The sequence below is a fragment of the Microcebus murinus genome, chromosome 9, assembly GCF_040939455.1.
Source record: "Microcebus murinus isolate Inina chromosome 9, M.murinus_Inina_mat1.0, whole genome shotgun sequence".
NCBI lineage: Eukaryota > Metazoa > Chordata > Mammalia > Primates > Cheirogaleidae > Microcebus > Microcebus murinus.
Window position 1 is genome coordinate 24150971 of NC_134112.1, and position 15598 is coordinate 24166568.

A 15598-nucleotide genomic window follows, 5' to 3' on the forward strand; every position below is an offset into this window, starting at 1 on the left:
CCCTGTTGTGATGACCCTCAGACCTCAACCTTTGATTCCACCCTGTGGAGTTTCTGATGCTAGTTGGGAGTAGGAGGACTTGCCCTGCTGCCCTGCCACCCAGCCCCTGGCTCCATAGCTGGTAATTTGGCCTGGCAGAGCCTTTAAAGCTTAGTCTTTTATGATCCAGGTCAGGGAGTCTGAATGAGCTGTAGACATTTCTGCTATATAGGGTTCTGTTCAAAGTCAATTGTAAAATGTTGAACAAATCAAATGGAGGATTACACTGAATGAATATTTAGAATACCAGAATTGCATTCGACTATAAGTAATAGAAACCCAAGAAACAGTGGTTTAAATGAATAGGAATTTATTTTTCTCCCACAGAATGAGAATTCCAGAAGTAGGCAGTCCAGGGCTGACAGGGTGGTTCCAGTTCATCGTCCTACAGTGTGGTCCTCACCCTCATGTTCATAAGATAGCTACTGTGGCTCCAGCTATCACACAGTGCTCTCAGAAACAGAAAAGAAAATGAGCCAAGTATAAACAGCGCCCAGCAGTTGAATCAGTATGTTCTTTAGGCTTTCCTAGGAGCCCATCCAACAATTTGGACTTATACTTCAATGACCAGAACTTAGTCATATTGCTACGCTTATCTGCAAGGAATTTGGAAAAGTTGGGTTTAATTTGGACACATTGCTTCCCCTGACAAAAATCTGTTACTAAGAAGCAAGATGAGAATAGATATTGCATAGGTACCTAGAAGTTTCTGCCACAAGCTGTCTTCAGATGAACGAAAATGTGAAAATATGAGTTGCTGAAAGTGGCCAAATGTAACGTGGCAGGAAAAAGTTCATAGAAAAAGTCCGAAATTCTTGAGCTTTGTTCTTTAGCTCCCAAAGGCTGGCAGACAACACTGACTGATAATAATACCACTAATCTAGCATAGATGACAAACCTACACAATGGGAGGTGAAAGACATTGCCACCGGGAACACAGAAACCAAATCATGAAGTTGCTACATCCTACTCCAAGGATGAAACCTGTGAAAAGCAGCATAGGAATGAATATATTAGGTATTATTTGAATGGACATGCACAGTTTTGTCAGTTTGCATGTTTTGCTTTTTAGTAAATACATATATTTAAATGAGAATATTATGTCAATTAAATTTATATCAATTCTCTCCTCCAAGTAAATACTTCATGCTTAACAAGCTGGTGCCACTGGTTAAGTCCAATGTAATGAATTTTTTAGACGATGGAAACATTTTTTAAGCAATAATCAATAAAAAATTAACCAGTAATAATGGAAATCATACTAAATCTTACTACTTGTTTCATCAACATATATTAAATAATTTAACATAATGGAAAGTTTTTTGTTTTGTATTTAATTGACACATTGCCCATAATTTGGGGGTGCAGTGTGATGTTTCAACACATGTATACATTGTATATAAATAAAATCAAGGTGTTTAGCATCTATCACCTCCTACATTTATCATTTCCTTGTGCTGAGAACATTCAAAATTCTTTCTTCTAGCTATTTTGAGATATATAATATTGTCAACCATAGTCACCCTACGGTGCAATAGAACCCCAGAACTTATTCCTCCTATCTAACTATAACTTTGTACCCACTGATCAATCTCTCCCTATCCTCCCCAGCCTCTGGTAGCCCTTATTCTACTCTCTAGGCCTATGAGATCAACTTTTTTAGATTCCACATATACGTGAGAACAGGTGCTTGTGTCTTTCTGTGCTTGGCTTATTTCTCTTAACATAATGTCCTCCAAGTTCATCCATGTTGTTGCAAATGATAGAATTTCATTCTTTTTTATGGATGAATAGTATTCCATTATGTATGCGTACCACATATTCTTTATCGATTTATCTGTTGATGGACATTTATGAAAAAATGTTCAACATCATTCATCATTAGGGAAGTGAAAATCAAAACCATAATGAGATACCACCGCACTCCAATTAGAATGTCTATTATCAAAAAGACAAGAAACAACAAGTGCTGGTATGGATGTGAAGGAGAACTCTATACCTTGTCAGTGGGAATGTAAATTGGTACAGCCATTACGGAGAACAGTATGGAGGTTCCTCAAAGAACTAAAAATAGAACTGTTGCACGATCCAGCAATTCTACTCCTGGATATATAACCAAAGGAAATGAAATTAGTATGTCGAGGAGCACGCCCATGTTTATTGCAGCACTATTCACAATAGCCAAGATATGGAATCAACTTAAGTGCAATGAAACATTTTTGACAGGCTGTTTGTTACTTGTGTAGAAAACCACCGTTCTCACCATTTCCCACCCCTTCACCATCTGCCACACGTGCACACCACGCACGCCCTCCCCCTCCCCCTCCCCACACTACTGCTTCATAAGGGAGGGAAATTTTGATAGGGGGTAGACATATTCCTGTTCCATGGAGGACAGCTTAGTGCCAGCAGGTACTCAGGCACTTGGGTTATACTTGCATTTTTAAAATAACTTCATTAATTGAAATACACTTACTTCTAAATCATTACCTCAAATTGCTATGCTATTTTAATTCTGTGCTTTTGTTTGTGTGTTGTGTGTGCGTGTGTGTGTGTGTGTGTGTTTGAGACAGTTGTTGGTGTGTTTTATTCTAGCAGTAACCTTTGTATTTGCTGTTTGTAAACTGCTGCACTCTGGTAAAACCAGAACCCCTTGTTTATTGGCCTGTGGACAGAGTAAAAGTCAAAGGCTTTGGGAACTCTGAAACACTTATGGTGGATATGTAAATTGGGAAGCCCACTTTGGAAAATGGTTTGGCAGTATCTATGAAAACTGAACATAGGCCTGTTTAGGGACCATACTCATGACCATCAACTTAGTGACACAGCTTTATCCACTGTATCCATACCAGGGCCCAGCTCAGCCTTCCTTCCCCTGTGACAACTCAGGCCTTGTTGACACCAATCTCCTGTGGCATCCTCTCCATGGGCTGATCATCGGTGGGCCCACCTCAACCCAGCAGAGGAACCACAGTGGAAAAGATTAGGAGACTTGGGCAGCCTCCTCTCAGTAAGCTCCCTGAACACTACGTAAGATTTCCCACTCCTTTTCCAGAAACCTTCAAACTCTGTACCATTTGGGATGACTTAACCATCAGTATCTAGTATTATAAAGCCCAACACAAACTGGCTTACACTGTAAAAGGTGAGTCACTGGCTCATGTAACTGCAAAAGACCAATGTGGGCTTCAGGTACAGTTCTATCAAGAGGTCCAGTTCACCTTCTCTGAGATCTCTCAACTCTGCATTCTACCAAGTTAGCTTTGTCCTCAGGCAGATGGGCCTCGTGGTCTTAAGATGTCTGTCTGCATCAACTGGGCTACATCTTCCTTGTTCAAGGGAAGACAAGAGAGCAGGCCTCTACCCAGATAACCACAGAATAGATGCTCTGAGCTTCACTCTGACAGGACCTCCTGGCCACATGCCCACCTCCTGAACCAGTCATTTAGGCAGCAGGACTCCATGTGCCCGCAGTGCTGAAGCCCTAGGCTCTAGTCAAGCAAAACAAAACAAAAACCAATTCCTGTTGCACTTCTCCCCAGAATAATGGATGCCTTACTATGTCTACATCACTAAAAAGAATCCTCTCAGGTAGCCCATCTCAGAACGAAGAAGGTCTGAACTCCAAAGTGATTTCACATCCTCACGACGTCTTAGAAATAGCAGCGGTTGGCAACTGTAAATGCCATTTTCCCTCCTATAACTTAAAGTTCTGCCTCGCTGCTGTACCAGACTGCAATACCCAGTTGCTTCTCCAAGAAGTCTAAGAAAACTTGGAGGGAAGAGGTGACCACACACCATAGCATTTGTAGCACTGGATTCAGAGGTAATAATAAAAACAGCTCATCTTTAATTAGCATTTTTATAATGTCTAGTGTGCTTTCATAGGCAGCTCCTCATTTCATCCCCAGAAGCTGGGTAGGAACTGTCCTGTTACATCCAGTTTGTAGATAAGGAAATCTCAGAGAGATTGACTGACATACCCAAGGTCAACTATCTGTAAGTGATAGAGCTGGCATTGGAATCTAGAACTTTTTTTTTTGTTTTTTTGAGTCAGAGTGTCACTCTGGTGCCCCAGGCTAGAGTGCCATGTCATCAGCCTAGCTCACAGCAACTTCAAACTCCTGGGCTCAAGCAATCCTACTGCTTCAGCCTCACGAGTAGCTGGGACAGGCATGCGCCACCATGCCTGGCTAATTTTTTCTCTATATTTTTTTAGTTGGCCAATTAATTTCTTTCTCTTTTTAGTAGAGATGGGGTCACGCTCTTGCTCAGGCTGGTTTCAAACTCCTGACCTTGAGCGATCCTCCTGCCTCGGCCTCCCAGAGTGCTAGGCTTACAGGCGTGAGCCACTGCGCCCCGCCAGGATCTAGAACTTTTTAATGCTGAACTTTTGTGGGGATATTTCCTCTGACTGGAGCAGGGTACAGAATAAGAAAGAGAAGATACAGACTTGATTGAGGTTCAAAGGAATGAGAGACTGAGTAGGGGTTATCTGAAGGGGGATACTCCTCTGCTGCAGGACTTTGGGGCACCAGAGAGAAAAGACAGAGAAGATCCCCTCAAACTCTGCTTCTGCCCTTTTTTTGTTTTCTTTCACAATTTCCTTTTTTCCCTGTTTCTTTCTCAAAGTCTCTTCTCTGGTGCAACATTCTCAAACACAATACCAAACACTTTCCATGGACAGGCCCCATTCAAGGATCCATCCTGAAAAGGCACTCTGGGAGGGTGGGAGTGGGGGGCAAGGGAGGGAAAGGGGGAGGGGACAGGACTGGGGAAGGGGAGGGTGAGAATGGGGATGGTGAAAGAAAAAGAGAAAAAAATTGGAATCATGAGTTGGCTCTGACACTGAAGACTAACCTTAATCTAAAATGTTAGATTGCTATGTATATTTCTAAAGAAAATACCTTCAAGGCAATGTGACTTTGAACTGCAGGTGGAGGAGGGGTGATACTCAGAGATGGGGAAGCCCAAACCTACCAACTGAAGGGTTTTGTTAATTAGTTTAAGGTGTAGATGGAAACTGGTCAGGCACTATAAAAACATTATCTTTTACGGCATTCCTTTTAGATGAATTTGGAGCTTTCATATATTCACTTTGTTGGAGATTAATTTTCTTATGACTCTGATCTGCATTGAGGAATATGAAGAGATATTCAGAATCAAGAAGTGTTACAGCCTGGAAGACAGTCCTTATTGACTATTTCTTTCCTCTGATATGACCCTTACTTGGGCAGCTCTGATATTATCTTGGAGATCTGTTTAAGGTGCCACAGGGCCCTTTTTGAATTGTTTGCACCAAGAATTAGATTGCAGCTAAGATTTCATGGCAATGAGAGACTGAGAAACCATTAATCTGGATATTCCTGGGCTGTTGTGACAATAAGAGTAGCCTAATTGTTGCACTGTGGCATGGAAGGAAAAGCAGGTGTTGCAAAATAGTGGACTCATGGGCCAAATATGAGCTGCAGGTGGGACTTGTTTGGTTTCCAGTGTTTCAAGTCTACAGCTCTCTTCAGGTCATGGCTGGTCTCCACCATTCACACGACACACACACACACACACACACACACACACACACACACACACACACGCTCTCACATACCTCTTCCCTCATTGCATCTCCTGCCTGGCCCTTCGGGCTTCTGAGTTTGAGGCCTCTAAGATAAGAAAAGTCATTAAAAATATAAGGCAATACAGGGATGGAAGATAATCATTCATCTTGGCAAACACACAAAGGGATGATAATTACAGAAAGGTAAATTTAGTTATAAAACCAAGGGGAAATGTCCTTCCTGGAGAAATTACTGGAATCTGGGTTTGTTTTCTGAAAGGTGAAAGTAGCCTTCATATGGGTCCAGCTCAGGAAAAGAAGGGATTGGGTTGCAGAGCCCTGCGAGATGGTGTTCAGTGGTACTGTTTGTTCTCTGACTCTGGGAACGAAAATTGCAACAGAAAATATGATTACACAAACAATTGGCTGAAAGGCAACGTGATTACAGTCATTGCAGGACAGGAGACAAAGCGCATGACGAAAGCAAAAGGGATTACCTTTCCTCATGACAGGTGATGCCTGTGTTCCCGGCTCCACCTGGAAATCAACAGTAGGAAGGTGCAGAGTGAAGATTAAGTCAAGGACCAGCTGAAGAGCAAAACAAGGGTATCTTTGAAAAGTCTTACTTCTCCAGAAAGTTTAGTTTTAAAATAAGGTACTTAAGACCAGGAAACAAGCTTGGCAACAGCAATGAAAGACCTCCCAAAGGAGACGGAAAAGGGAAAAGATAAGGCAAGAGCTTCAATACCTGCTGAAAGCTCCATGACTTCTCCATCATCAATATCTATCCGGGATCCATCCATCCTGGATGCTTAAGTGCATCTGGCAAAGCAGGATGCTTTTGCATCCTGGAGCATCTTAGTGTTTGTGATATACACAAACATGGTCTTTGCCTGGGCAAAGATCCCCACTTCCGCCCCAGATTCAAGGGGAGAAAAGGAAAATGGTCTATAATCCACAAATTCAAGTATCGATACTATGTTAAGAGCCAGGATTCTGGAGTCAGACAGACCTGAGTTCAAATCCCAGTTCCAGCATTTATTACCTTTAAAGAGACCTCAGCAAGTTACCTTATTTCCCTGGGTCTTGTTTTTTCTCATCCATAGTTGAGGCATAATAGCATTTGTCTACCTGATAGGGTTTAAATACGGCTGTATGTTAAGGCATCTAGTCCAATGTCTGACCCAATAGTAGGCACTCAGTGAATGGTGGTAATTGTTATTTAAAATAATCATCATAATGAACTTGAACATCTGTGAAAAGGAAAGGTATGCTAGTCTATAAAACGAGAGCTAGTGTCCGATCTCATGTCATGGCTGAATGCCTCTCTGCTTATCTCTGTGCAGTTGAACAGCTTTGCCTGCATCAGCAGAGACTACGAAACTGGTGCCAGCAAAATGAATGAGACAAACATTTTGTAAGTGCCTGTTATGGGCACAGCACAGTGATAACTGTCCTAGACCTTAAAAGGGGTCTCATCAAAGGTTGGGCCATGATCATGGGAAGGAATAACTTTTGTATTCTATCTAAGCTAAGAGATGATTGAAGACTATCTATCATTGATGCTACATAAGAGAAAAATAGTAACAAATTGTTAGAAACTGCTTTAACATTGAAAACTGAAAGCTTAGCACACTGCCTTATCACAGTGCAGAGCTATACCCCCATATAATTTTTACACTATGTGCAGTCACAATGAATGACAGTCTCCTTCCTCTAGGAGGCTATAATCAAGTGCAGTGCTATCTAAGGAGGAATGCATTCACCCCAGGATGTGGGCCAGCAATACTCTGGGTGTGGGATAAAGATATTAGACCTTCTATTTCTGTGGTTTTAAAAAAAAGTCATCTTTTTAAAATGCCTGATTTATGTTATAATGTACATACTATATTTGAAAAACGGAGCCTATATATAATTTATAAATAAAAATATAAATTTCTATGAGATCAAGGCTCAAATCTTCTTCTTGATGGGATTCTTGATCACAAAGGTTTGGAAACCACTGATATAGACAGGGAAGACTAGTAAGTCCACAGTCAAAATCTAATGCACAGGGAACTTGGCTGGAATGTAGATGATAAGCGTTCAGTTTAGCAGAGAAGGAAGAAGAGGCAGGATCCAGAGAAAGCTTCCTGGAGGTAGTGATAGGCTGAGTTGCTGAAGTGTGTTTGGTGGAAAGAAAGAGGAAGAGGGAAAAAGAATGTTCCAGGCAGGCTACACAACACATGCAAAGAAAGGCAAAGTGGCTTGTGCATGAACATGTGCATTTTGAAAACTAATTTGGTACAACTTGAATTGTTAATACATGTGGGGGAACTGGAGAAGGTAAGGCTGGGAGGCTTCTGCAGAGATTGATTATGGTCATTGAAGAGTAGGATGCTTATTCTGATAGTGAAGGGTTACCACTAAGGAATTCTTGCAAAGGAGGTGAGACTGTGGAGCACTGTTCCCAACTTGATTCTCTAGTCCAGTCTCCTCTGGCACTTGTCTGAATCCTAGAGGAAACAGATTGCAATAGTGTGAGCTGGTGAAACCTCAAAGAGCTAGGACAAAAAAGGTGCTAGCAACCTTTGGAGGAACAGAAATCCTCAGTGCTGTGTATTGCTGGGCAAGCATCAACAATACCTAAAAACACGTCGTTGGGCAAAAAGGCTATGTAGTCTTTTCCAAGCATTAGTGCCTTAGTAGCTCCATTACCATCAACAGCAACAACAGTTATTACCTTAGTGAGCCAAAGCTGGAAAGGAGGAAAATAGTGGACAGACACCAAAGTAGAAGAAAGGGCAGTATGTGTCGTCCAACTGAGTCACCCCTGGCAGGCTCCTAGAATGGACTCAGGAAGGCCTTGCAAGGTACCTGGTGTCCCTTCATGGGAGGAGAGACTGTACTCATCTCATTCAAATGGTATCCCTATCCCTGGTATCTTGCATAGTTGATCAGGACTGCAGGGTTGCACAAATCCTGTGGTCACTGTTCATGCAATTGCCTATACAAATAGAGCCTTCTGGAGTTGTGCAATGGGACACTTGCATAGATGTTCCATCAAGATATGTTAAAGGAACAAATGAAATAGTGACTGCTTGGCTGTTCTTATGAACCTTATTTTAAACCTCAGGCTGGGCTGGCCTGAGAAGCAGTGGTTCCCAACAGATTTGGGTTTGGAGCTATCATCTGGGTGGCAGTGTGGCAGATGACAATAGGTGAATGGTCCTGGGACACTCAATTAGAACTGCAGTCATTGGCAGGGTATTTTACTACTTTAGTTCTAGAGAAGTCCTGAAAGGAACCGGAAATAATTTAGTGCCACAAGTATGTATATAGTCAGTAGGGCAGAAGTAGCCAGGTGGAGAGCTAGCGGGTAATGCCCATGAGGATCAGTCACTGGGGGCAACTGACAAGAGAACCCTTGTTACTCATTCAAAGGCCAACTCTTAATCCTAGGCAAATGAGACTGGGGGACAAAATGAGAACTGATCACCAAAGAGCAGATATAAAGCTGATTGATTTCTGAACTGGAATAAAATCAGTACAAAGAACTTGAGGACTTGGATGCATAAATATTAAACAAGAAAATCTGGAATAGACATTGTCCTCCTTGGAAGGAGGTGGGGCCTAAAAAAAACATATCCTATAGAGGCAAAGGTTGGTAGAAGTGGCAACCTTAGTAGTCAAGAACTGGGGAGCATCAGACATTGTTGTAAATGACTTGCATGAGCTAAAGAAGACCTGGGTTTATGACCTGCTCATTCCATACAGTGGTGGCAGTAAAAGGAGTGCCCCAACACATTGCAGAGCCTGTTTATATCTAGTAAACCTGAAAAGAACCTTAAAGAGGAACTTGGAAAACAATCTACAAAGCCCAAGAAAGCTAGAGATGAAGACAGTATCAAGAGTTATATTCAAGATAGAATCCAGTGTTCACACAGATCCTCTTGTAGCAGTCACAGATGTCCACACAGGGCACAGGAAGTGCACGGTTTTGATTATCAGGGTATCCCAAAATTAACCGAATCCTGTATGCAGAAGCTAAACAGCTGCATGAAGCAGGATCTTTCAGTGGCTTCAGTTGGCTCCATTAGACCAATGGATTTGTACCTCCCTGGCAGCTGCCCCATACCCAGGGCACTGGCCATGCTGGATTTTAGGAGACTGTCTCTGGATTCCAAATCACTTATAATGCTAAGTACCATGCCATGGGGCCAGTATACATCCATACTTTGGACCTACACGTTGGGAGGCACTGTGTGCTGCAGGGAGAGGCAAATGGTTTGCAGGTAAAGGCTCCTTCATCCCAGGGAATGCTCCTACTCCACAGCCACCCTCAGATCCTTCTGACTTCTCAGTTCTCTCACTGTCCCTCTCTGAAATATTTTTTACTCCCCCAATTAGATTTTGTTTGGAAGTACGGTGTGTGTTTTATATATTTTTATAGCTTAAATGTTGACTTTATCTAAAAAGACACCCTTGAAACAAACATTTTTAAATGTAAGGTGCAAGTGCCATTGTAAAGCAATTTTTAAAAGTCTGCCTGTGGTTACTGTATTGTTGTCCTTCTATTGTCTTTTAATGCCTCACTGAATGCACTATGAATATAGAGGGAAAACTGTGAGCACCAGGGAAAACTTGCTTGATGCTTCTGGCTTCAGTTTACCCAATCTACAAAATCAGTGGGTCTGATGGCCAAAGTACCTTCCAGATCTAAAAGATCATGACCATATATCTCATATAAAGGCCAGAAATGCTTAGAATGCACAGATTAAGAAAAAAATAGTATGAGCAGAACATCACATGAGCAAAGCTGTGGTCATATATGAAGTAGTAGGGTAGGTTATTTCAGGTAAAATAAATTTCTTACGAAATATTAATAATTATCCAAGGTAGAGAAAATAATTTTAAGTCTTAAAAATCCAAGTCTTGATTCATTTGTAAGGTTACTTTGGCTCATTTTATTAAAAAAAAAATCTGTTTGTTCAATTTGGCCTACCAAGATTTTATTTTAGGAATAGTGAAACTGATAGGAGGTAGCGGAGAGCCATGCATTGGTGAAATGCATGAAGGCCCCTTCACTTCCTTCATCTTTCACCTGCACATTTCTGAGTTCTCTTATTTGATCCACCTCTGAGCCTCTTTCTGGAGTTAATTCCACACAGTTTTTCCTCCAGAGGATATAGTTCCCACTTCTTCAAAGCTCTTGGTTCTCCCCAGATGCTGCCTAGCGGGGATACCTAACACTGAGATCTCTAGGGGAGGCTGTTTTGGCACTGTTTTTCACTGAAGTTTTTGCATTGCATTTCCATGTCATTCTGTGTAGTATGTGCCTGCCAGATATTCTGACTGCTCTGAGCTGAAGGCCTTCCCAGACTAGGCAGCTGAATGCACTGCACAGCTGCCAAAATTCTAATTCAAGATCTAGAATTCTAACTCCTGCTCTTTAGACCCTTGTCTGGCCTTGGCCCCAGCCTTCTGCCAACCGGGTCCCTGGTTCATTATGAGGCCCATGAGAGCCCTGCCCCCACCATCAATTGGGTCCAGGAAACCATTCTTGGCACCAAACTGAACTTTGAGGACACAGCTGCCCCAGGCCCACCCAATCCAAATCTCGTCTCAGCACAAGTTTGTCACCTTGCAAGCTGGAAGACAGAAGGGATGGGCAAGAAGGGAAAATGCCATGGGTGAGGGAGATAAGCTCCAGGGGCTGTGATGGTCAGACTGTAAAACTTTCTGCAGTAATGGGAACACTACATGTACCTTTAAACACTTACATGAAAAGCCTTAACAATCCCATTATTAGAAATAACTTTAGAGATGCACACAGTTTATGAAGGGAGGCATAATAGTTTTCTATGTATCTGCACCAGAGAGTAAGTGAAATTTGCCCTAAGGAAAAATGCTAAATTCAGTATGCATATATTAATAAAAAATGTGCCGTGGGGTCGTAAACTGCTGATAATGTATGTTTCTTAGGGACCTGAAGAAGTGCTACTGGGGAACACACACTTTACAGGTAAAAATGACTGCAGCTGGGGGTGGGGTTGGGGACAAGAAGATAATTCTTAGCAAAATGCTGATTTTCATTCAACTTTAAGTGCTTGACTGGTCATCATTATAGTTTAAATGCTCACAGGATGATGTAATCTTGATTGATCGGAGGAATCCTTCACTTTTAAATGAAGAGTATAACCCTTGACCTTGTTTCCACTCCTCGCCTTACCCAAGGCACTGTCCTTTCTGCCGTGGCAGAAACACACAGATGGGTTAATTACCAGGCTTGAGATGGTGTAGTGGATACAGCGGGGTGCTGTACTTTGGGGTAATGAAATTAGTTTAGTTTCTGTTTTCCCGAATGGAGCAAGGAGCATAACAAATGTGGTACATATGTAAAACACAGGCATATGCACTTGACAACCAAGCAGTCTATTTTGAAATTTAAATAAAGCTAAGATTTTCTTCTGGCCTAGAGGGAAGCTTCATTAAAATCAATTAGTACAAACCTCCAGAGAATATGGACTTTTTTTAAAAAAGAAGGTTTAAAGAATAAGGTGCACACAATTACCTTTCCTGGGCCCCCTGTGAATGTCGGTGTCGCACCCAGACAGGTGGCCAAGTGCAAACAAATGTCCCCGAGAGGGGCCTGGGTGACTAACTCCCCGAGTTCTCACTGCTGGCGAGTACGGGTAATTAACGGATGTGTGTGTATCAGGAACGGAATATGCACAACCGAGGAGGCTCCAAGCAGGCTGCATGTGTGGCAAGCTGAGCAGGGCCGGCCGAGCGGGACGGAGTTGGCGCCCGCAGGTGAGGCCGGGTCCCGGGGCGGAGGTCGGTGCGGCACAGCTGTAGCGGCGCGCCCTGGTCCCTCCTCCCAGCGGCGGCGGCCTCACCCCCACCCCACCCCCACCCTCCCGCCGCTCCCGACGCCGCCGCCGCCTCCCTCCGCCTCCCGGTGGCTCCTCGGCTCCTTCCATCTCTCTCGCCCCCTCTCCCGCCGTCCCGTCCTCTGCGCTCCCCTCAGCCCGCCTCTCTCCCCCTCCCCCAGCCCCTCCTCTCCTCACCCCACCCGGCCTCCCGCCCGCCCGCCGCCCGCCGCCCGGCGCTCGCAGAGCCGACACCAGGGGGGCTCTCGATGTAGCACCATGACAGGCATCGCCGCCGCCTCCTTCTTCTCCAATACCTGCCGGTTCGGGGGCTGCGGACTCCACTTCCCCACCCTGGCCGACCTCATCGAGCACATCGAGGACAACCACATCGGTAAATGGCCCGGGGGTGGGCGGGGGTGCCGGGCGCGCGGAAACTCCTGCTCAGGCGGGGAGCCCCGGAATGGCCAGGGGTGGCCGGGCGGGCGGCGGCGGCCGGGCGCGGAGGGTGTGAGCGAGCCCCGGGCGTGGGGGTGGCGGGATGCGGAGGCGCGAGGTGCTGGGGGGGCGGGGAGCGGGCGGGGTGGGGGAGGGGGCGGGCGCCCCGAGGTGCGGCGGGCGGGCGGGCGGCGGGCTGGGGGATTCCGAGGGCGTGCACGCGGCGGCAAAGTGGTGGGAGTGGGGGTGCGCGGCGGCGGGGCGGCTGGGGATGCGGCGGCGGGGCCGGGCGCCGGCGGAGGGCGCGGCGGGCGGCCGGGCGCCGGGCAGGGGCGCGGAGTTAGTTGGCCCGGGTGGTCGGGGCGGCCCCGGGCGCCGGGGGTGGCGGGGGGCGGGCGCTGCACGCCGCCTGCCGCTTCCGCCCCGGCTCGAGCTGTCAGGGCTCGGCGGCGGCTGCAGCCGCGGGGAGGTGGGAGCGGGGGGGCGGGGGTGGCTCCACCGCGGCAGCCATTCCGCTTCCTCCTCCCGCCGCCGCCGCCACTGCGTCCTGTCAGCGCCGGTTGCTAGGTGTGGTGCGGCGGGAGGGGGCCGGGGCCGGCGGCCGCGGGCGGGGACGCGGCGCTCGCCCTCCGCCCGGGCGGTGGCAGGGCCGGCGGGGACGCGGGCGCGGGGCTCCGGGCGCCCGCCCCTCCCCGGGCCTGGCGCGGAAGCCGGGGCGCTGCGGGCTGAGGTCCTGGGTGCGCCCGCGGGCCGCGCCCAGCGCCCCGGGGCCGGGCCGCCCTGGAGGCCCCCGCGGCTGCGTCCGCTGGAGATCAGTCCCCCGGGGCCGGCGGCCGGCATTTAAATTCGCCCGGCTCCGCGATTTGCCTTTCAAATGGTGCTAGGCCCGAGGTGCGCCGGCCGTGCCCGGGGATCGGCGGAGGCCTGCGCAGCGCCCCGGGCGCGGGGACGCGGGGACGCGGGGAGGGGCGCCCCGCGGGGCGGCTGGTTTCCCTTCACGCCCAGGACCCCGGCACCTTTCAACAAGTCCTCCAATTCGCAGAAGCCCTTACACACATTTGCACACTTCCATCCCGAGCCCCTGCGATGGGAGGTGGGTCAGGTTCATCTGGCTCAGGCGATCCAGCCACCTGCGGAAGGTGTGGCCGGCGCCCGCCCACAAGTTGTCCTGCGTGGGCTAGGAGGTGAAGGGGCCGCGCGATGTCCAAATGGGGCTGTCTAATCCGGACAACCTGTGAATTGCCCCAGGAAGTCAAAATGAATGCCATGGATTCAGCCATGTGGATGCAGCTCACGTTTCTACAAAGTTGAGAGAATAAATCACGGCTGCTGTGTATTTATGCACGAATAAAATGGGGCAGAGCCTTATGCGTCTTTGCTTAGTATAACGCTGTGTCTTTGCACACAGTGGGTGCTTAATAAATGTAGAATGTCTGCTTAGAATGGGATTTGGTGGGCTTTCTGGAATGGGAAGTAATCATGGAAAATGTCTACAAAATCTCTTTAAAAAGATAATTTTGATGAGTAATTGTCCAGGTTTTTAAACTTTTAAAACGTCCAGGTAATAGTTTCATCCATATCCTCTGATAAAAGTGTGACAGAAGAGCTAGGCAAGTTTTGGTTGTTTCAAAAGTAGTTTAATGGAGTAACAAATTTGCTGATTCATATCATGATCGAATAGTCATAAGTGAAAGTGCTTGAATGTAAAAATCAGGGTTTTCATAATTTCATAAAATAAAGTTAAAACTCCAGTATTACAAAGAAATTTTGATAGTTCCAAGTACCTCTTCTTACTCGCAATAATAAATAGAAAATAATAAATATAAATAATGCTATCAATAAGTATATATTACATAAACATACATATAAATAATGTAAATAAATAATATGTTTTGACCTAGGGGAGGCCATCATTGCATATCCCATTCATTCTTACTAGCAATTATTTCAGGATAAACTATAATTTATATAGGCTGAGTAATAATTTTACTCCATTGCCTGCCTACTTGGATTAGCTGGTTAAAAGAAAATATAAATATTATATTTATTAAAATGTGTTAAAGACAGCTATCCTTCTTGAGGATTTAGTTTGTAATCAACTAGATGATTAAAAACTAACTTGGTGAATCACGAGTGTTTTTAAGTTTGAAGAAATTGTCTTAATATTGTGCAGACATTTTTAAGGGGGTTAAGAGTTTCATAAATTTTTAAAAACTCAGCTTTTATCGTTGTATGTCATCCCCAAATGGCCATTATTTTTCTCTTAATGTGAAAATATTGAAAAATTAATATATTTTAGTGATGACTTAAGCCAGCACACCATGTGGCAGGGATAACAGTTACAGTACTTGGGAAATAGTTTGAACCAGGAAACTTTATGAAAAGTAAATGGTAAAATGAACAAACATTTGAAATTCCCAGGATGAAGAAACTCAGGCAGCTGTAGATGCAGAAAGAAATAAGAGTTGATCTTAAGAATAAAAACATCTTGATTAGTAGGTAGTGTCACATAAATATACTTTTGATAAAGAGGTATGAGTGAAAATACCAGACAAAGCATTTAATGACAGTAATATATGTGTATTGTTATGTGGTATTGTTTGTGATTCAGTCTATAAATTTTTGGAGACCATTAGATGGTTATTTTTAATGATTGACATATTGATCTTACGTCTTTGCAAGTGGTTACATTAAAAAGATTCATGAAAGGATT

At 45.2% G+C, this 15598-nt stretch overlaps 1 protein-coding gene across 1 annotated transcript in view; it reads left to right on the top strand.

The window, feature by feature from the left end:
* The first annotated feature begins 12507 nt into the window (after positions 1-12507).
* Positions 12508-15598, top strand: part of JAZF1 (JAZF zinc finger 1) — a 334436-nt gene continuing 331345 nt past the window's right edge. The window contains exon 1 of the mRNA XM_020289891.2: positions 12508-12841. Coding sequence (XP_020145480.1) covers positions 12727-12841 — 115 coding nt within the window. The 5' untranslated portion in view covers positions 12508-12726. The remainder of the gene's footprint in view (positions 12842-15598) is intronic.